We start from the raw sequence: 22,919 nt of genomic DNA on the forward strand, positions 1-22,919 counted from the left end.
GTACAAGCCCGGTCCAGGATTAAATGGATGAAAGGCGTCATAGGTCTTGTGGAATAGAGACCATTTGTATACTAGAACTGTTGATCAGGTGGACCCTTATCAGATTGGGTGCCACAGGTCTGGTGGGTCCTTTCCAGGTTGGATGCTGATATAGGGCCCTCTTACACCATTTTTTCCTTCTATTTCCATGCTTTCCGACTCCTTTTGAGTCGGTTTTGTATATTCTTGCTTGAAATTGATGCCCCAATCCCCATGCCTATGATATTGTACCTTCCTTGCAGGAATTGAGGCGAGAATGGGAGAAATGAAGCCAAGAAGACGGGTTGTCTAAAATCAACATAGAAGAAGGAGAGAATGAAGCTGAGGGGTGTTCCCAGCCGGTAGGCCGGCATCCGTTCAGCCGGCTGGGAATGCCAAGTGTATAGAATTGAAGTTTTAAACAAGCAAGGAGGATCCCCAGCCGGTGGCCCGGCAGCCGGCCAGCCGGTTGGGAGAACAATGAGCTGAAGAATTAAAGAAGTTACAGCTAACTCCCAGCCGGTCAAGAGTCCGGCAGCCGGCCAACCGGCTGGGAGTTCCCCCAAATCCCAGAAGTCAAGCATCAGGTCAACGTACCCCCAGCCGGTCAGTGACCGGCAGCCAGTTGCCCGGCCATGCATACCTGATGACTTCCAAAAATTAATTCAACTTCCAGGAACCTCCCAGCCGGTCAGAAGACCGGCGGCCGGTTGACCGGCCGGGAGTGCAGACTCATGTTTTCAAGCCCATTTCAAATCCTACCCTAATCTTGGTGGAAACTATATATACCCCCTCCCTTAACCATTTGTACACACACTCCCAGATCTGAATTTATTTCCCTTTCAAAGTTTCAATCTTGTTAATTACTTTGTTAATCATTCCTTAATTAGACAAGTTCTTCAATTAGTTAGTAATAGAAATTGGGTTGTAAGAAGATTGAAGGTTCCTCCTTCTTTATTATTCTATCCTAATTCCTTTCTTGCTATTGAGTTGGTATTATTTCTCTCCTTACTTTCATTAGTTTACATTTGCTTTTCCTTTAAGTTTGTTTGATTGTTTATGTTAAATTTGCATCTTTGTTGTTTGATTATTGTTGTTTTCACTCTTGTTCATCTTTCCTTTGTTCATCCTTGTTGTTTACACCCAAAGATTCAATCTTTGAGTGGATTGTGTTAAGATTGTATCTTTTAGTTTACTCATCCTTGTTATTAGATTAAATCATCTTTCTTCATAATTATTGTTGGATTGTTGCATGTTTAGAAGTAGAATTCATCCTCCCACCATGTTTATGCTTAAAGACTCCATCTTTATTGTTTATCTTGCCTTTAGAAACATGATTAGTGAGTAGTCTCCTTCTAGGACTCGGTTTGACCCGGCATGGGTAATTTCACTAATTAATTCTCATCAAGGTTAATTTGTTGGGGGAAAGTGGTGATGGTAGTTTAGAGGAATTGCATGTTTAAGGTTTGATTTTTGGGTAGAGTCGACTTATGACCCTTGTCCACCAACGAGAGTTGGTTAGGTTGTGAATTGGATACCCGAAAATTGACCCTTGTCACCGACTAAGGTTGAGAACCAAAGGGAGAACCGAGGGAGGGTGCCTCTAGACTAGCGATTGAAATCGACCTCCGAGAGGAGGAGTGGGATGACCCAGAATACGATGAGGGCTTAACGACCTCGACCAAATACTAGACTACCTTGGAAAAATGCATGTTTTCGGGGTTGTTGGGTTTTGAGTTAGGGATACCGACTTTTGAACCCGAGAGGGGGGTTAGTTGGGGTAACTAGTGTCCTATTGCGAACCCGAGAGGGAGGTTCTAGGCGAGTTAGAGTCATCTCCCCCTTACCTTTCTACCCCTTTTGATTAGCCGAGAGAATTAGAATGTGGAATTACGTATGTCCGTGGGAGAACCGAGTTCTAGCCTACCTATTTATTTGATCTATTCTTAATCCTTTAGCTTGTTCTTTGCTTGTCTAGTTTATAGCCTTTTATTTTGCTAATTTAATGCTAGTTCGTCACAACCTCTCTATTTTATTTCGACTTAGCTAAGATCGTGAATTAGAACGATTAGTAGTCCACCTACTCCTTGTGGGATCGATCCTCTAGAGTGTACAACGATAAAATCGTGCACTTGCGAGGTATTACTTGATACCATCAAGTTTTTGGCGCCGTTGCCGGGGAGTACGGCTAGATATTAATCGTTTTTGTTCTAGTTTAGACTAAGTCCTTTGTTACTAATCCTTTCTTTTAAGTGCTTAGGTCTTTTGCATGAGTAGGCGACAAAGAAGAGGTCAACCAACACATCCACTTAATCTTGAAATTGAAGCCACGGCAAGAAGACTTAATTCTCTAAGAAGAAGGGGTTTTCTAGACACGCCACCGGTAGAAGAAGGTAATCACCAAGAAGCTACCGAAGAGTTTGAAAATCCTTTTGGAGTTTTAGTTGAAGAACCTAACATCATGGGTGATCCGGTTCCGATAAGAGAGACTATGGCTCCTAAGCACATAGTCAATCCAAGCATCCAAAGGCCAAGAATTCAAGCTAATAACTTTGAAATCAAAAATGCCTTGCTCAACCTTGTTCAAGACAACCAATTTGGAAGAGGTCCCTTGGAGAACCCAAATGATCATCTAAATGACTTCCTTGAAAATTGTGATATGTACAAGTCAAATGGGGTATCCGATGATGCGGTACGCCTTAGGTTGTTCCCCCGTTCACTTAGGGGTTCGGCCAAGGATTGGTTGAAGAATTGTGACCCGGATTCCTTCAAGACATGGGATGAGTTGGTTTCGGCATTCTTGAATAAATATTTCCCACCCTCAAGAACGGCCAAGGTCAAGAGTGAACTACAAAGCTTTACTCAAGAAGAGGATAAGACCTTATATGAGGCATGGGAAAGGTATAAGAAGCTCCAACGGTAATGCCCTCACCATGGCATCTCTGAGGCCGAGCTAGTGAACAATTTTTACAAAGGTTTGACCCAAGACCTTCGGCTTTCATTGGATGCGGGATCGGGAAAAGGTGCCTTAGACGTTTTGGGGCATAAAGCGGCAAAAGAGCTAATTGAGGAGATGGCCTCAAGACCTATGGAATGGGGAGGTGATAGGCAATTGAGGAAGGGCAAGAGCAAGGATTCTAATGCGGTTTTGAATGTGGAGGTTAAGGGAATGCTAGATGAACTCACCCAACAAGTTGCTTTGCTAAATTCAAAACCTTCAAGCTCCTATATGAGACAAGTCTTGTCTTGTGAGTTGTGTGGGGAACAAGGGCATACTCCCATTGGGTGTCCCTTGATTTCACCCCTCCAAGAGGAATGCTATGAGCAAGCAAATGGAGTTTGGGAATCCACAAGTGCAAGGCAAGGGTTCAACAATAATAACAACAACCAATTTGTCAATGGAAAAAGAACTCACCCTTTCTGTTCTTATGCTTCACAAAACATTCAAAACCCAAACACATCCCAACCTCAACAACAAAGGTTCAATCAAAACTCTCAATTCCAAAGACAAATTCCACCCGGTTTCCAAGGGAAACAATTTGTCACCCAAAACCAACAACCATTTGGGGGTTTCAAGGGACAAAATTTCAATCAACAACGAAACCAAAATTTCCAACCACAAAACCAAACTTCCAAACCCCTCAAAAACCATCTTGGGAACAAGCCTTTGAACAATTGGTTATTGCAAATCAAAAATCCGACTCAAAGCTTGATAACCACATTACCTCACAAAACCGGGTTAATGATGAAATACGAGCATCCCAAAAGGCTACGGAAACTCATGTGGCCCAAATTTCTCAACAATTGGGGCAATTGGCTCAAAATCCGGGGAAGTTTCCTGGTAATACGGTTAACCCAAAGGAGATAAATGCGGTATTTTTGAGGAGTGGAGAGCAATTGGAGGAGGTTGAGAAATCTCCTAAGTGGAAGAGGAAGAGGGTGTCTAGTGAAGTAGTGAAAGAGCACCCGGTTAAAGTTGTGGAAGAAGATGAGATTAGGGTGGAGAAGTCTAAGGAGGTGGAGATGGTTGATCCTTCAAAGCAAGATGAACCTATTGCAACTATGGCCAAAGAATGTACTCCACCACCAAGGGAGTATGTAGCACCGGTACCCTTTCCACAAAGGCTTGTAAGGCCTAGGCTTGAAAAGAAATATGAGAAGTTTGTTGAGATCTTGAAGGGGATGAATGTCACGATTCCTTTCCTTGATATGATTACCGAAATTCCATCATATGGTAAGTTTCTTAAGGAACTTGTCACTTTGAAAAGGAAGAATGGAGAGGTGCAAACCATCAACCTCTCTAAGGAATATAGTGTTATTCTTACCCACACCAACAAGCTTCCAAATAAGCTTGAAGATCCGGGTAGCTTCTCGATTCCTTGTTCTATCCAAGGGGTGGCTATTAAAAGAGCATTGTGTGACTTGGGGGCTAGTGCGAGCCTCATGCCTCTTTCAATCTTCAAGAGGCTTAATTTGGGAGATTTGAAACCAACTAGAGTTTCAATTCAACTAGCCGATCGGTCGGTTAAATTTTCTATTGGTGTGATTGAAGATGTACCCTTGGTTGTTGGGAAGCTTGTCATACCATGCGATTTCTTTGTAATGGATATGCCCGAGGACTACAATGTGCCTATTATCTTGGGGCGACCTTGTCTTGCCACCGGTGGAGCTATGATCGATGTGAAGAGTGGCAAGTTATCTTTGCAAGTGGGTGAAGATAAAGTGGAATTTGAGCTCAACAAGTCTATGGAAGCTCCATCTTTAGGTGACACTTGTTGCATTGTAGACATTCTAGAGAATCCCATGGAGGAGCATGACCCAAAAGCTTCCTCTATGGATCCTTTGGAGACTTGTCTTGTTAGTGGGTATGAAGTTGATAACAAAGATGTTGAGACTCTTGCATATGTGTGGATGTTGGATTCCGCTCCAATTCATGAACAAGCTCCCAAGTTTGAAGTGTTGGAAGTCGGTAAGAAGGAGGAGGGTTCCACGCCTCCTCCTACGGTTGAACTTAAACCTCTTCCCTCTTCTTTGAAATATGAATTTCTCGGTGATAATTCCACTTTTTCCGTCATCATCAATAGTGAACTTGATGACACCCAAACCTCAAAACTAATTTCTTTGCTCAAAAGGTTTAAGGGTGTCCTTGGGTACACAATTGGTGACCTCAAGGGGATTAGTCCCTCTTTGTGCACTCATAAAATTTTACTTAAAAATGAGGATGCATCCTCCATTGAGGCACAAAGAAGGCTTAACCCCATAATGAAAGAAGTTGTAAGGAAAGAGGTCCTCAAGCTACTTGATGCCGGCATTATCTATCCTATTTCGGATAGTAGGTGGGTAAGCCCGGTTCACGTAGTTCCCAAAAAAGGAGGAATGACGGTAGTGCGAAATGACAAAAATGAATTGATTCCCACGAGGACGGTAACCGGGTGGAGGATGTCTGTGGATTATAGGAAGTTGAACAAATCCACCCGGAAGGATCACTTTCCTTTACCGTTCATGGACCAAATGTTGGAGAGATTAGCTCAACACAACTACTTCTGCTTCTTGGATGGCTATTCGGGATTCTTCCAAATCCCTATCCATCCAAGTGACCAAGAAAAGACCACCTTTACTTGTCCATTTGGCACCTATGCATATAGGAGGATGCCATTTGGGCTATGTAATGCACCATCTACCTTTCAAAGAGCTATGATGTCCATTTTCTCCGATTTTGTTGAACAAGAAATGGAAGTTTTTATGGATGATTTTTCGGTTGTTGGGAAAAGCTTTGAAAGTTGTTTGACAAATTTGGAGAAATTTTGAGCAAGTGTCAAGAGTCTCACCTTGTGCTTAATTGGGAGAAGTGCCATTTTATGGTACAAGAAGGTGTTGTGTTGGGACACATAGTGTCCAATCATGGAATAGAAGTTGATAAGGCTAAGGTTGAGGTCATTGTTAGTCTCCCACCTCCCACCAATATCAAGGGGGTGAGAAGTTTCCTTGGACATGCGGGCTTTTATCGCCGCTTCATCAAGGACTTCTCCAAGATTGCGAGACCTTTGACCGAGTTGTTAGCCAAAGATACTCCTTTTGTGTTCTCTAACCGATGTCTTGATGCTTTTAATAGGTTGAAGGAAGCTTTGACAAGTGCTCCAATCATACAACCTCCGGATTGGAACTTGCCATTTGAGTTAATGTGTGATGCAAGCGATCAAGCCTTGGGCGCGGTTTTAGGCCAAAGGAAGGATGGAAAGGTGCATGCAATTCATTATGCAAGCAAAACTCTTGATGAAGCTCAAACCAATTACTCAACAACGGAAAATGAGCTCTTGGCCGTAGTTTTTGCTATGGAGAAGTTCCGGACCTATTTAGTAGGAGCTAAAGTGATAGTGTTCACCGATCATGTTGCTTTGAGACACTTGCTCATCAAGAAGGAGTCCAAACCTCGGTTGATTAGGTGGATATTACTTCTACAAGAGTTTGACATGGAGATAAGGGATAAAAAAGGAGTTGAAAATGTGGTGGCCGACCATTTATCCCAGTTAATCAACCTCAATGTTGACAATGGGCTTCCTATCAATGATTATTTGCCCGATGACCACTTGTTGTCCCTAAGTTTGGGAGAAGCACCGTGGTATGCGGATATAGTCAATTATTTGGTCTCCTGGATAATCCCATATGATTATGACTCACATAAGAGGAAGAAATTCTTTCATGATCTAAGGCAATATTTTTGGGATGAGCCTTGCTTATACAAATCTTGTGCGGATGGGATAATTCGGAGGTGCATTCCAAGTGAAGAGGTGAAGCCGATAATTTCACATTGCCATGATATGCCAAGTGGAGGGGATGGTAGTTCAAGAAAGACCGCCGCAAGGATGCTCCAATGCGGTTTCTTTTGGCCTACCCTATTTCATGATGTGGCAACCTACGTCAAGGGGTGTGATAAGTGCCAACGAAGCGGCAATATTTCAAGGAGGCATGAGATGCCAATGAATTACATCCTAGAGGTAGAGTTGTTTGATGTATGGGGAATTGACTATTAAAGTCCTTTTCCATCATCCAATGGAAATGAGTACATCCTTGTTGTGGTGGATTATGTGAGCAAATGGGTTGAAGCTATCCCAACAAAAACTTGTGATGCAAAGTCAGTGACAAAACTCATGGAAACAATCATATTTCCAAGGTTTGGGGTTCCAAGAATTGTGATTAGTGATCGTGGGACTCATTTTCGGGAAAGGACTCTAGATGCTCTTCTAAATAAACATGGGGTGCAACATAGGCGTAGTCTTGCCTACCACCCACAAGCAAACGGACAAGCCGAAATCTCAAACCGTGAGATTAAGATGATTCTTGAGAAGACCGTGATCCGGTCAAGGAAGGATTGGTCAACTAAGCTCAACGATGCATTATGGGCTTACCGGACCGCTTTCAAAACACCGATAGGAACTTCACCGTTCCGGTTGGTGTACGGAAAGCCTTGTCACTTACCGGTAGAGTTGGAGCACAAGGCACATTGGGCAATCCGACTTCTCAACTTTGACTTTAAGAGTGCCGGAGAAAAGAGACTTCTTGACATCAATGAGTTAGAAGAGTTTAGGCTAGAGGCTTATGAGAGCTCAAGGATTTACAAGGAGAAGACTAAGAAGTTCCATGACAAGAAAATTTTAAGAAGGGAATTCGAGGTGGGAGAGTTGGTTCTCCTCTTTAACTCAAGGTTCAAGTTATTTTCGGGGAAGCTTAAGTCAAAGTGGTCGGGACCTTTCACCGTGGTCCGAGTTTTTCCCCATGGGGCAATTGAAATATCCGATGGAGACCAAGCTTTCAAGGTAAACGGGCAAAGGCTCAAGCATTATATTGCCGGAACCTCTATCATGAAGAATGTAAGCTCCATCAATACCTATCTTCCCCATAATTGATTGTGATTCATGACTCCGTCGAGCCTACGACATAAAATAAGGGCGCTACATGGGAGGCAACCCATGCATCTTTGTAAATATCATGCATTTAGGTAGAAAATGAGAAATTTTGGATGGGTGATTCTTGCCATTTTGATTGATGTTAGTTGCAATTTGTGAAGAATTTGGGATTTTGTATAAAGAACAAGCGTTTTACCATCTATTGGCCTTTTTCCGACGTCATGAGTCGGTTTTGAAAGTCGAAAACACGAAAGTTGAGGCCAATAGGTGATGGTATATGAAACTAGGGGCATATCGGAGAAATGTCTTGGCAGCGTATTCCCAGCCAGGTGACCGGCGGCCGGTCCCATGACCGGCTGGGAGTTAGCTATAACTTTTTATTGAAATGTGAAGATTTTAAGGATGAGGAGTCCCAGCGGGCCGGCAGCCGGTCCACCGGCTGGGAATGCGTATATTGGGGAAATGTATCAAATTGATAAGGAAGGGAAGTCCCAGCCGGCAGGTCGGTCCACTGGCTGGGGATGCATATTTGACAGAATTGAAGATTGGGTGTCCTCCCAGCCGGGTGACCGGCTGGGAGTTAGCTGTAACTTTTGAAGGATTTTGGAAAATACTCGTTTTCCCAGCCGGGTGACCGGAGAGACCGGCTGGGAACCCGCTGATGCTCTAATTTACACGAAAATCACCCAAATTCATTTCATTTTTCGACACATCATTCCCTCTTCTCTCCCTCTAACCCTAATCCCCCTCCTTCAAACTCACCAACATCACCTCCTACCACCTCCTACCACCTCCCTACCACCAACAAACAACCACAACAACATTCCTAACCCTTACCCTCCATCAAAATCACAAAAATGGACCCAAAGAAAAGAGTGAGAAAGGGAGATTTGGCCCTCCAACAAGCGGAAATGATGGCGGCGGCGGCGAACGACATGAGTACCGATCCCAACTTCCCGGACATCCAATTCGTTTCAATCACCATGAAAGGTAAATTTGTTTTATTCAAGAAACGCCCCCTCACCCTGACCCGATTCATCGATAGGCAATCCATGCGGGAGTTAGGGCTAGACCAAGTTACTCTTGAATTGTTTGATGGGGTAGGAATGAAAATGATGTATGGGATTCATGAGAAAACCTATGCCCGACTCACATGGGAGTTTTTGAGCTCCCTTCGTATCGACAAGCATCGCCAAACCCAAAAGGTAGCGTTCTTGCATTTCCGATTGATGAACAAGGATTACTCCTTGACCCTCCCGACCTTTGCATCCCATTTCGGGCTTGACACTAGCCCTCGTCACAAGGCACCCGAGACCTTTGACCATGGGGCCTTATGGAAGGCAATTACGGGCTTAGACGATGTTCCGGGGGTCAAGAGAGCCACTAATACTGTCCATAATGCGGCTATTCGGGTTTGGTATCGGTTTATGGGGTGGACTGTTATTGGCCGTGAGGAGAATCACAACTTCCGAACGGAGGAGTTGGAAATTCTCGGCTCTTATCTTTGTTCCAACCCCACTACCTTCAAAATTGACATAGCTCACCACTTGGCCCTCACCTTGCATCGCCTTAACAACTCTCCGGGTGCTACACGACAATTGTCGTGGGTGGACTCATCACCCATTTGGCAAAGAGGCTCAATAGGAGGGTCAACTTGAGTGGTATGAGATACATCATTGGTGATACGATGCTTTTCAAGAATTATATCCACCACAACCTCAATTGGTTGAAGACTAACCTGAATGATGGCCTTGACTTTTGGCAAATTCAGGTGAACGGAGTTGACAGAAATTCTATCCCCCTTCCTAACCCCGAGAAGATGAAAGTGGTGCCCAACTCGGCACATTATTTGCTTGAAATCGAAAGCCCCGAGGATCCCTCCATTCTTCAACAACAAAACCCCAATCTTCGCTACACCCGTGAGCGACCTATCATTCCCGCGAGGCCCACCTTGCGGTATGCCACACCGACCTCCCCTTTCGTTGATGAACCTTTCCAACAAGGGGAGGGGTCCTCTAGTTACCAACCTCAACAACCACCCCCTCTCCACGCCGACCTCATCTCCTTTATGGAGGATATGAAGCTCAACATGGCTTCCGCCGCTAGTGAGCGGCATGGGCTCCAACTAATACTTGACCGGATTTACTATGACCATTCCCTTGGTCAATTCCCGGTCTATGATGACATGATGAGGCGCCAATACAAGCATCCCTCCGGACTTTACCCTTCTTACTATTTATTCCCGGATGGCGGACATCCGGAAGATGGGAGGATCCTTTACGGCGACATCAACATGCGGCCCGACTATTATAGCGCCCCGGTCTTTCCCACCCCGCCTTCCACCCAAGGGGAGGGACATGACACGGGATGGTTCGGGGGAGCCCCTTCCATCTTCACTGAGGGGGCTTCTAGTGGTGCCGGCGGAGACTCGGGGATGTTCGTTGGCATGAGCTCGGGGATGGAAGAGTTTGGCTCGGATGCCCCATTGAACACGGACTACTTCATCCGTGAGTCCGAGTTCGGGGCCGGTCATGATGAAGGTGACGGGGACGGGGATGGTGATGGTGATGGGGATGAGACTGAGTACGAGTAGAGCCTAGTAATGAGGGCTCCACTCCCTCCTTTCCCATCAAATATGGCAAGTATGCTCCCTTAAATCCAAATTTTATCATTCATGTTTAATTTTTCGCATGCATTTAGTTGGTAATTCACACAGTTGCATTCATCTAGGATTGCATAGATTTCCACTTTGTAATATATTGTCACATATAGACATTGCATTCACTTAGTGTAGCTTGCATCGTAATTTAAATATTGTATATAGAATAGAACATGCATTGCATTCATATTATAAATTCACAAAAAAAATGAAAAAAATGACAAAAACCACCAAAAACATGTTAATTTATTTCCCTAAATTGCCCTCCCATGTCTATAAATAAGTGTGGGGAGGGCCTAAAAAAAAGAGGAAAAAGAAAACCCAAACACATGTCTTTTCATTTTAATTTTCTCCACACATTTATTTCCATTTAGAAGTAATGTAAATAAATAAGTGTGGGGAGGAAATTCATATATTAAAAATCACCAAAAATATGTCTTTTTAATTTTTCAAAAACAAAAAAATCCCAAAAATATGTTATTTTTCTTTTGAAAAATCAAAAAATCAAAAATATGTTCCTTTCTTTTTCTTATTCACTCTCTATGCTTTTGTCCATTGAGGACAATGTACATTTCAAGTGTGGGGAGGGAAATATCCACTCTTGTGAATATTTGTTTATATTTGTAAATACTTATAAAATTCATAAAATTCATAAAAATGCCTAAAAACTGAAAAATTTCTGAAAAATACAAAAATATTGCATTGTATATATATATATATATGTTGGGCTAACCTTTGGCATAGACATCGACCATTTGAGGCAAAAAGGAGCTAGAAGTCGCTTGGTAAACTCGTTCTTATCTCTTACTCCTTTACCGTTCTTTCTTTTTATATCTTGTATATTTGAAGGAGAATGGGATTTTGTGCCTTGGATGTTCCCTTGGGGAACTTGTGGATTGTTGGTGTTGATGTGCTGCTAGGATTAGTTCAAATTGTTGCATGTTTACCTTATGTTTATTCCCATTTCTTGCTTGCATTCGTTTCACATGTAAATATGTGTTGTATTTCCTTTTTGTTGCATTGAGCTTGTATATAAACTTTTGAACAAAATTTGGTCTTAGAAGGGAGCATGATACCCTCTATGATGATATTGTCTAGGTCGTGTCTTTCCCCTCTTAGTGGCTTGCACTTTGTGGCCTCCTTGTTAGGGTGTTTGCTTGCAAATATCCGGAAAATGAGGCTAGACCGGAGAGTATTGACCACCTTGTGAGACCATTGACCGTAGACTAGGCCTAGATTTCAACATAGCTACTTACATGTGAGATTTAGAGCCTCCTTAGGACCGGTACATCCATGCCCGGTCTCCCTTAAGTGTGAGTAGGCTCCTTGCGTGGCATGTTACATCACGACGCACAAGCATGGCGTCCTTTCCTTTTTAGACCATGAGATGTTCATTCATGTGCATATTTTGAAACAATTAGTTGCATTTCACTTTTGAGCCTCACATTGCCAAATAAGCCTATTTTTCGACCCTTTAGACTAGGTCCTATTATGCTAACCCCTTTGAGCTTGAACCTCTCTTTTGGCACCTACAAAACTAGCTACATACCATAAACAACCTTCCCTTATTAAGAAAGTTGCTTACGTGTTGTTGGTTGTATGAAGAAGGGTGTTTTGAGTCCTAGTTGATGATTTGAGTCGGAATAATTGCCTTCATTTGGTTGGTTTGAATAAAGAGGTTTTGAAAAAAGAAAAGAAAGGGAAATAGAAAAGGAGAAAAATGTAAGGAAAAAGAAGTAAAAATTGCATTTAAGCCAAGCAACACTCCTTTCATCAATGGAGTAGAAAAAGGCGTTGCAAGAATAAAAGGGCACTTGATGTTTTTTCTTAGTGAGTCGGGTTTACACAATTTTTGCTTGATTTTGGCAAACCAATTTCTTGTTAGGGTGTAGACGTTACTCATTGGTTGCAATAAGGTGATAATTTTCGTGTTTTTCCAAAGTGAGTCGGGTTTGCACAATGTTCGCATTAATTCAGGAAACCAATTTTTGTTAGGGTGTAGACGTTACTCATTTGTTGTAATAAAAGTGGAAGAAATGAAATTTTGGCGACTTCTTGATGTGTACCTCCACATTTTTCCCAAAATGGTGCTCGTACCAACCCCTTTTCGTCCCGTCACCTAGCCCGTTACGACCCTTGTTTCTCTTTATGCATATTTTCCTTTTTTGCATCTCATGAATGGTCTTGTAGGAGAGGATTCCATGTTAGATTGCGGGCATGTCTCACGACTTGAGCAGTTGAGTGATTTTGGTTACTTTTTGCACAAAAATCACCCGTTCTAAAAAGTAAATGAGAGACTAGTGAAAACCGTGAGGAAGTCGGTAGTCTTGGTCCCCGTAGTCATGGGTCAATTTGGTCGAATCTTGTGTGTGTCATGTAATTCTCGAAGGTTAGGCTTTGCTTCCCCCTTTCCCGCCTTTGAATCTGTTTCCTAGGCATTTGGTTGTCATTCTAAGGTTGCTTGAGCCGCCACTAGGGCATTGACACCCGCCAAGACTATGAGACGGTATCTCCCGACCAAAACCTTTAATTGTTCAAGGTAAAACGGCCGCTTAGATGAGGAAAGCGGTTTGACTTTTTGTTATGCATCTTATATGTTGATTCGTGCTTAATTGTTGGATGTGTCAAAAATTTTGTAGCAAGACCCAACTTGCCTTGCAATAGGGCACTTTCTTCTCATGAGTGTCAAATTGCGAGTTGAAGGGGCGTTGAGTGCGCTAATACTCGATCAGCTTAATTAGTAGCGTTGTTGAGTGATGTTTATATTGTGCACCCACTCTCCGTATTTATCTTAGTTGTACATTGGTTGAGGACTTACTCGGAGACGAGTAAGGTTCAAGTGTGGGGAGGTTTGATATAGGGCCCTCTTACACCATTTTTTCCTTCTATTTCCATGCTTTCCGACTCCTTTTGAGTGGGTTTTGTATGTTCTTGCTTGAAATTCATGCCCCAATCCTCATGCCTATGATATTGTACCTTCCTTGCAGGAATTGAGGTGGGAATGGGAGAAATGAAGCCAAGAAGACGGGTTGTCTAAACTCAACATAGAAGAAGGAGAGAATGAAGCTGAGGGGTGTTCCCAGCCGGTAGGCCGGTCAGCCGGCGGGGAATGCCAAGTGTATAGAATTGAAGTTTTAACCAAGTAAGGAGGATCCCCAGCCGGTGGCCCGGCCAGCCGGCTGGGAGAACAATGAGTTGAAGAATTAAAGAAGTTCTGGCTAACTAACCGGCCAAGAGGTCAAGAGAGGCAGTGACACCAATCTACCGGGAGTTCCCCAAATGCCAGAAGTCAAGCATCAGGTCAACGTTGTAATACTCCGTATTTATATGTCTTGGGGTACTCTATCGAGTAGCCCTTACTCTGTCGAGTATGGGCAAGTTGCGAAATAAAATAGTTTCTGACCTGTTGGGTACTCGATCGAGTAGGGGTACTCGATCGAGTAGGGGGTACTCGATCGAGTACCTTGGGTACTCGATCGAGTGTCCGGTTTTACGGGGAAGTTTTCTCGGGTTTTGTTAATTATGCGATTAAGGTATTTAAACATATTCTTCATTGTTTTAATTCACTTTTACAAAACCTAAAACCCTGTTTAAGAGAGAAAGCAGCCACTTCATCTTCCTAATCGCATTCTTAGCAATTCCCGGAGTTCAGACGGTCGGTTCTTGTCGTTTTTCGTGTCGTTGGATTCCTTGCGTCGAGGGTAAGCTTTTAATATAGTTTTTATAATGTTTTGTTAAGATTGGTTAAACCCTAATTTAGGAATTGGGGTTTTGGTGTGTAGTTTGTGATGTGTAGTCTTTATGTGTTATATGATAGGAGGAGAATTCGTAGAGGAGCCGTTTTAATACAAATTTGAGATACCGTCTGCGTGTTGTGCTTTCCGGTAGGATTTCCTACTCGTATTAGTCCCATAATGGGATATTGGTGATGTGCTGTAGTTAGTTGTTTGATATGATGATTGTGATTGTGATTGTGATTGTGATTGTGATTGTGATTGGTTGTCTATGGCTCTCGAGATGCGTTCTCGGCTGAGTGGGGTCACTTGCGGGAGTGACTTCACGCCCTAGTTTCGCCCTTCGTGGAACCCGCCACGGGAGGGGATGTGCACATTAATGGGACAGGGTTATCGCTCGTACGATGAGCGGGGCTTAGGTGGGAACGGCCGCGGTCCCCCATCGGGCAGTGGTGGTCCGGTGGGACGGTCAAGATTGAGATGATGGGAGTTGGTGGTGTGTGTGTGTGTGTGTGTGATAGTTCAGCTGTCTGTTTGTCTTATTATTGTTATCTATATTGATTGTGTGATTAGTACTGACCCCGGTGTTGTTTTGTAAACCTGCGGTGATCCATTCGGGGATGGTGAGCAGATATTGAGCAGGTATAGAGACGAGTACTGGGATAGCTGGGATGGCCACGACATGACGATAGAGTCTTCCGCTGTAGTTTAGCATTTATTTACATTTCGATTGATAATGAGATAGTTTGGAATAATGTATCGTACTTTGGTTTGGTTTGAGGATTATATTTATTCATTAAACTATTTATATTAAACGTTGTTTCTGTTTTGTCTATTTGATTATCATACCTCGGGCGACCGACATGGTAATGTCTTCATACCTGAGTGGTCCTGGTAAGGCACTTGGAGTATGGGGGTGTTACAAATGGTATCAGAGCGACGATCCTGAAACCTGTAACCAATGAACTTAATGAACATAGGGAGTCAATTAAAATGAACCCGGGGTAAAAGTTGTAGGAGCTAGTGCAAAGGCTTGGGAGACGTCCTAAATTCGCGGGGGTCGCCCTACAACTTTGAACCGGTCACATGGGAAAGTGTTTGTCGAGTCATATGTGTGCTTGGTTAACTTATTAACAATGTGATGAAGTGTGTGATTGTTGGATGTTGAAGGAGAAGTTGAGAATGTGAAAGAAAAGTAATATATGTGTAGACTTGATGTTGGAATAACATGTTGGGCGTTTACAATGTGGCTTTAATAGCATGATGAATTGATCTTGTTGATAGTAGAAAAGATGCGTAGCATACTTATTATGATATCATGTGGTTTTATAAAGTTTAACATGTTAGTATATGACATAATATGCGGGTAGCTCTTACGTATTAGTGATACTCGATCGAGTGGGACTGACTCGATCGGGTGGGTTTTTGGCGATTTTGAGTCCAGAATCGAGTTTTGGGGCACTCGATCGAGTAACTAGGGGTACTCGATCGAGTAGGGGGTCACTCGATCGAGTAGCCTAGATACTCGATCGAGTAGGTAAGAGATCAGAAGGTCTGTTTGGTTCTGGAGTTTGGGTACTCGATCGAGTACGTGGGGCACTCGATCGAGTAGCCCGTTACTCGATCGAGTGTGTTTGGGAACTCGATCGAGTGGGTTCTGGGCAGCGTGTTTTCGTGTTTTGAGGTTTAGTACGTGTGTTTATGTTTACCCTTTCTTATATAGCTTCAAGATGCCGCCCAAGAGAACTGCTTTGTACGCGAGAGCTGAGCTTATGACCACGGATGACATCGTTAAGATGTTAGAGCACCAGGATGCTCTTACTGAGACCCTGAAGAGAGTGAATGAGGACAAGGATAAGAGTAAGGAGAAGGAGGTTGATCATTCTAAAATCAGCCTCTATATTGCGAGGTTTAACCCGAAAGAGTACAAGGGGGTTGAGGAGCCTAATCTGCTTGATAGTTGGCTGAGAGAGATGGAGAACATCTTAGACTTGGTTCATTGTCCTGATGAGATGAGAGTGGAACAGGCTGCGTTTTATCTGAGGGAGGCAGCAGGCAAGTGGTGGGATTCAGTGAAGGTGAGTGCTAAGGAGATATACACCAACCAAGGCTTACCTGCGATACCTTGGGGGGAGTTTCGTAGGGCTGTGAGGAAGGAGTTCGTACCGGAGCATGTGAGGAGTAAGTTGAGGGAAGAGTTTGATAAGTTTAAGATGACCGCTGAGATGTCTGTAGCCGAGTACTACAGACAGTTCAATGAGAAGTCCAGGTATGCTGAGGATATGGGTTTAAGTGAGGAGAACCTGGCATTGAGGTTTGAGAGAGGGTTGACTACCAAAATTATGGATAAGTTACCCGTGGGAATCCTTACCGATGTTAAGGAAGCTTATGAGAGGGCTGGGAGAGCTGAGAGGTTGGTGGAAATGGCTCAGGAGAGGTCTGGCGGTGAGAAGAGGAAGTCGGAGAGCGAGGGTGGTGGCCAATCTAATTACAAGAAAGGCAACTACAATCAGTCTAAAGGATTTTCTTCTGGGTCTGGGTTTACTGCTGGGACTTCCTTTGGGCGAGGCCGAGGGAGTGTGAGTAATAGTTGGGGAGTGACCTGCTTTGGTTGTGGTGGTGTAGGCCACAAGAGACATGAGTGCACGAGTGCACCGGGATCTGTTCAGAGACCTGCACAGAGCTTTGCGAGCAACAGACCGGCTGGATCATGGCCAAACCGGGAGGTCGAGCTACAGAGTGGAGGCAACCGCAACGACGGTAATTCTTATCGAAGACACCGATGAACAACAACAACAACAATCAAGGGTCGGATGCTAAGCCGACCGCATCGGCCCAAGATCTTGTCCGGGGAGGTGGGCGAAGACCAGTGGCAAGTTGTTCATGATGGACAAGAAGGCAGCTGAGGAAGATGCGCACGTTATCACCGGTACATTCCTTGTTAATGGTATTCCTACGTTTGTTTTGTTTGATTCGGGGGCTTCTCAGTCGTTTGTGTCTTCGAGTCATGTAAAACAGTTGGGTTTGAGAGTATGTGAGTCTGTATCGTGTGGGAGGTTGTTTAGAGATGTATCTTTGATAGTTGGGCAAGTCGATTTCCCTGTAGACTTGTTAGAGTTTCCTTTTAATGGTTTCGAGATGATAGTTGGGATGGATTGGTTAGGAAAGTATAAAGCTAAGATAGACTGTCATCAAAAGAAAGTGTCCTTAAGGGGTCCAAAGGGTGTAAGTGTGTCTTATCGTGGGTTTCTAGTCAAACCAAAAGTTAAGTTGATTGCAATTTGTCACCTTGAAGTCGTATACGAGGAAGGGATGTCCGTTGATCTTGTGTCATGTGAGAGATGACCGGATAGAAAGTCCAGAGATTGATGAGATACCGGTGGTGGGAGAGTTTGCGAGATGTTTTCCGGAGGAGATTCCGGGGTTGCCACCGAAGAGGGAGATAGATTTCACTGTTGAGTTGAAGCCAGGGACGGGGCCAATCTCTAAGGCACCGTACCGTATGGGTCCTAAGGAGATGGAGGAACTTAGGAAGCAGTTGGATGATTTGATAGAGAAGGGATACATTAGACCAAGTGTATCGCCTTGGGGAGCACCGATTGTTCGTGAAGAAGAAAGATGGGAGCTTGAGGCCGTGCATAGATTACGGGGGAGCCGAACCGTGTGACGATAAAGAACAAGTATCCTTTGCCAAGGATAGATGACCTGTTTGATCAGTTGAGTGGTGCAACAGTCTTTTCTAAGATTGATTTGAGGTCGGGGTACCATCGGGTGAAGATTAGAGAGGTGGACATACCAAAGACAGCTTTCACGTCAAGGTATGGCCATTATGAGTACGTGGTGATACCGTTTGGGTTGTCTAATGCGCCGGCAGTGTTTATGGATTTGATGAATAGAATCTTGTACGTTCTTGGACCGTTTGTAGTAGTGTTTATCGATGATATCTTGGTCTACTCTAAGACTAAGGAGGAGCATGAGGAGCATCTGAGGATCGTGTTGCAGACTTTGAGAGATCATGAGTTGTATGCTAAGCTGTCCAAGTGTGAGTTCTGTTTAGAGAAAGTTGCTTTTCTGGGGCATGTAATCTCTAAAGATGGGGTAGCTGTGGATCCGGCGAAGATTGAGGCAGTGACAAAGTGGGAAGCACCAAAGAATGTTGCTGAGGTTAGAAGTTTCTTGGGTTTAGCTGGATACTACAGACGGTTCGTGAAAGATTTCTCCAAGATAGCTAGACCGATGACAGCGTTGATGAGGAAAGAGAACAGGTTTCGTTGGGATGAGGGTTGTGAGACGGCGTTCCAAACATTAAAGGAGCGTTTGACCACGCTCTGTCCTAGCATTACTGAAGGGGAGCGAGAATTTCGAGGTTTATACGGATGCCTCGAAGAATGGGCTGGGATGTGTGTTGATGCAGAATGGTAAAGTGATTGCCTATGCTTCTAGGAAGTTGAAGCCTTATGAGGAGAACTACCCTACTCATGATCTGGAGTTGGGTGCAGTGGTGTTTGCTCTCAAGATTTGGAGACATTACCTTTATGGAGCAATCTTTAAGGTATTTTTCTGATCACAAGAGTCTTAAGTACATCTTCACGCAGAAGGAGTTGAACATGAGACAGAGGAGGTGGATGGAGTGATTGGTGATTATGACATGGAAATTATCTACCATGAAGGGAAGGCCAATGTTGTTGCGGATGCTTTGAGTAGAAAGAGTGTACATTCTTGTGTACAAAGCTCTATCTTTGATGAGGCGAGGGATGAGGTAGCGAGCTTTGGGATACATATGATGCAGAAAGGGGATGCCATGGGTGATTTGACAAGACATCCTGGAGTTTTATGATGATATTCAGGATAAGCGAGGCTTTGGATCCTAAGATAGTGGAGTGGAGAGTGGAGTAGAGAAAGGGACAAAGTGTCCCGCTTTTCTATTCATACGAGATGGTAGTTTGAGGTTTGATGGTAGGTGGTGTGTTCCGAATGACGAGGAGTTGAAAAAGACAATCATGACAGAGGCGCATTGCACACCATATTCGAGTTCATCCGGTGGAGACAAGCTATACAAAGATTTGAAGAAAACGTTTTGGTGGCCTGGGATGAAGAAAGAGACAATTTGAGTTTGTGTCCCGTTGTTTGACATGCCAAAGAGTTAAAGGGGAACAGAGAAGACCACAAGGTAAGATTCAGTCTTTAGAGGTGCCTGAGTGGAAGTGGGAATCCATTTCCATGGATTTCATTGTGGGTTTGCCGAAGAGTCAACAAGGTAACAACATGATTTGGGTGATAGTGGATCGTCTGACTAAGTCAGCTCACTTTGTTCCAATGAAAGATACATGGACTAAGGCACAATTGGCTATGGCCTATCGAAAGAATGTGCTTAAGTTACATGGAGTCCCTAAGGACATAGTGTCTGACCGAGATGCGAGGTTTATATCGAGATTTTGGAAGAAGTTGCAGGAATCGTTGGGAACAGCTTTGAAGATGAGTACAGCATTTCATCCTGTGACAGATGGGCAGACTGAGAGAACAATCAAGACTCTTGAGGATATGTTGCGAGCTTGTGTGATGGATTTTGGTGGTAGCTGGGAGAAAAGGCTGGATTTGATAGAGTTTTCTTACAACAACAAAGCCTATCACACCAAAGTATTGGTATGGCACCGTTTGAGGCTTTGTATGGGAGGAGATGCAGGAGTCCAATATGTTGGGACGATAGTCTTTGAGCAGTGGTTTTAGGACCAGAGATGGTGCATGAGATGGTGGAACAGATTAAGATGATCAGGGAACGGATGAGAGCAGCCCAGGATCGACAAAAGAGTTATGCAGATCTACATCGTCGGGACATAGAGTTTCAGGTTGGGGAAAAGGTTCTTCTGAAAGTGTCTCCGAGGCGTGGAGTTATGAGATTTGGGAAGAAAGGCAAGCTAAGTCAGAAGTTTATAGGGCCTTATGAGATCTTAGAGCGAGTTGGGGAAGTTGCTTATCGTTTGGCTTTACCAGCTGCGTTGGAGAGAGTGCATAATGTGTTTCATGTATCGCAGCTGCGGAAGTATGTGAGTGACCCGTCACATGTGTTGGAGGCAGAGAGCTTAGATGTAACACTACGGATTTTCCTTGGAGCCTACTCGACCGAGTAGAGCCTACTCGGCCGAGTAGTGCTCTGAGTGCGTGTTATTTTGGTTCTGCCGAGGAATACTCGGCCGAGTATAGTGAATACTCGACCGAGTATTGGACACTCGGCCGAGTATGCACTTACTCGACCGAGTGTCCGGTTTGGCGAAGTTATATTTCGACAGTTTGATTAAGGAGTGATTAGGGTATTTTATATTTCCGCGTCAGTTTTCTAATATCATTTTCACAGCATTATCATTTCTACGTTACCCTAATCATACCCAAATCATTCCCTAATCCTTCCATTGAGCATTTCGTAGCATCTTTGTGTGGGTAATTGCGGTGATTCTTGCGTATAAGTTCTTGTTGCACTGTTGGTAAGTTCTATCTTTGTGATTATTGCATCTTTTTGGGTTACTGTACATTTATATGGGAAGGGGATATTGGGAATTGTACAAAGTGTAATTGTGTTGTATGATCATTGTATAGGAGAAGACTTCGTAGAGGAGCCTTTTTTATTGTCCGTGTTGCATACTGCTGTGATTGCTAAGGTAGGGTTTTCCCTACTCAGTTTACTGTGCTTTACATGACATGTTGTTGTAATTATCGTTGTCTGTTGATCATCGTAGTATGGAGATTGTTGTGACAGTGTTGGTGTGAGGGGATTGAGATGACAGTAATGTCATGTGATTGTGATTGTGGTGGAGTCACTTGCGGGAGTGGCTTCACACCCTAGTTCGCCCTCCGTGGAACCCGCCACGGGAGGGGATGTGCACATTAAGGGACAGGGATCATTGTCGCTCGTTGAGGAGCTGGACTAGGTGGGATCGGCTGCGGTCACCCACTGGCGGCGAGGATTACCTGTTGCGATGGGTAATCTGGCAGGGCTACACACTTTAGTGTGTAGTCGGTTACTATGTGAGCTTGGGTGATTGGGAGTTGATGATGATCAGACGAGTATTGCATTTGTTTGTCTTGTTTGTTGCATAATACTGACCCCGTTGTTGTTTGTGGAATCTGCGGTGATCCATTCGAGGATGGTGAGCAGGCTTGACAGGTTTTGCTAGTGAGAGCTTGGGGATTATCTTGGGAGATTTGCCACCACGAGTCATAGCATCACCGTCTGAGTCTTAGCGAGTTTTCTTTTATTATTATTAAGACTTTGAAGTTGTATTTCGTTAGACAGTATTTGGGTTTTGGATATTGTAAACTTTGCATTTTACATTACTTTAATAATGATGCTCAATTCAGACGCTTTGGTATATACTAACCTCGGGAAACCGAGATGGTAACGCACTTTCATGGTAGGGTGGTCCTGGTAAGGCACCTTGGTATGAGGGGGTGTTACAAAGTGGTATCAGAGCCGAAGATTCCGGCACCTAAACAAATGAATTTAATGAACCTAGGGAGTCTAAATAAAATGAACCCGGGGAGAGTTGTTTGGAGCTACCGCAAAGACTCGGGAGACGTCCCGGAGTCGCACATTGGCCCTTACTAACTCGAGCCGGTAACATGGGGGAAAGTGTGATGAGGACTAGGCTTTGTATGTGCACTTATGTGAAGATACATGTTGGTAAAAGTCGATAGTCGCATATATGTGTGATGAAGTTCTTAACTGTTGTGATGGGAGAAGTAATAGATGAAACGGGTTGTGATTTCAACGTTGGATTTAGCGTATGTGCAAATTGGATGTTGATATGGTTACAATATGGTGTTAAAGTTTTAAATATATGCATTACATGCTGACGTGATTATAACGGCTTTAAATCCTTAAGTATTTGCTGCGGGAATAGTGAGCATGATAGGGGAATCGTAGTCTGTAAATTTTTTTTTATATAGTGTAACTCGGCCGAGCAGGGTAGGCACTCGACCGAGTATGGAGTACTCGGCCGGGTAGCCAAAACTCGACCGAGTGCTGTTTGATAAGAAGTAGCAATTGCTACTGTTTGTGATAACTCGACCGAGTATGAGTGTATACTCGACCGAGTAGCGTCCACTCGGCCGAGTGTTGTTGCACTCGACCGAGTGTTCTTTTTGGTGTTTTGGCGTTTGTCTCTGGAGTCGATACTCGACCGAATATCTGGGAAGGTACTCGACCGAGTTACCTTTACTCGACCGAGTATGATGAATACTCGGCCGAGTGTTCTTATGGCGGGAGGGTGTTAAATTTTGAGCATGTGTTTACGTTTCTTTCTTTCTTATCAGCTCAAAATGCCGCCCAAAAGAACTCCCGCGCAGATCCAAGCTTCAGAGATGTCTATTGATGAGGTTGCTCGCATGATTGAGCAACAAGAGGCTCTCCTTGAAGCTCTCAAAAATGTGGGAAAAGGAAACGAGAAGACGATGGATGCAACCCAGCTTAGCATCAACATTGCTCGTTTCCACCCTCCCACATATGACGGGGTAGGTGAACCAAAGCTGCTCGAGAAGTGGCACCGTGAGATTGAGGCTCTCATGGAAATGGTTAAGTGCCCCGAGGACATGATTGTTGAGCAGGTAGTG

General features: G+C 44.0%; 1 protein-coding gene and 1 non-coding gene across 2 annotated transcripts; one reads left to right on the plus strand and one right to left on the minus strand.

The window, feature by feature from the left end:
- Nucleotides 1-2,851: 2,851 nt before the first annotated feature.
- LOC141658191 (small nucleolar RNA R71) lies at nucleotides 2,852-2,958 on the minus strand. The gene has a single exon (XR_012549092.1). It is a non-coding gene; the product is annotated as a small nucleolar RNA R71 (small nucleolar RNA).
- A 133-nt stretch (nucleotides 2,959-3,091) lies between these two features.
- Nucleotides 3,092-7,049, plus strand: LOC141654971 (uncharacterized). Its single transcript, XM_074462076.1, has 3 exons — nucleotides 3,092-3,211; nucleotides 3,727-5,354; nucleotides 6,131-7,049. Exons 1-3 carry the CDS (start codon nucleotides 3,092-3,094, stop codon nucleotides 7,047-7,049), a joined length of 2,667 nt encoding a protein of 888 aa, XP_074318177.1.
- Nucleotides 7,050-22,919: the final 15,870 nt, after the last annotated feature.

Source organism: Silene latifolia, chromosome 5 (assembly GCF_048544455.1).
Source record: "Silene latifolia isolate original U9 population chromosome 5, ASM4854445v1, whole genome shotgun sequence".
NCBI lineage: Eukaryota > Viridiplantae > Streptophyta > Magnoliopsida > Caryophyllales > Caryophyllaceae > Silene > Silene latifolia.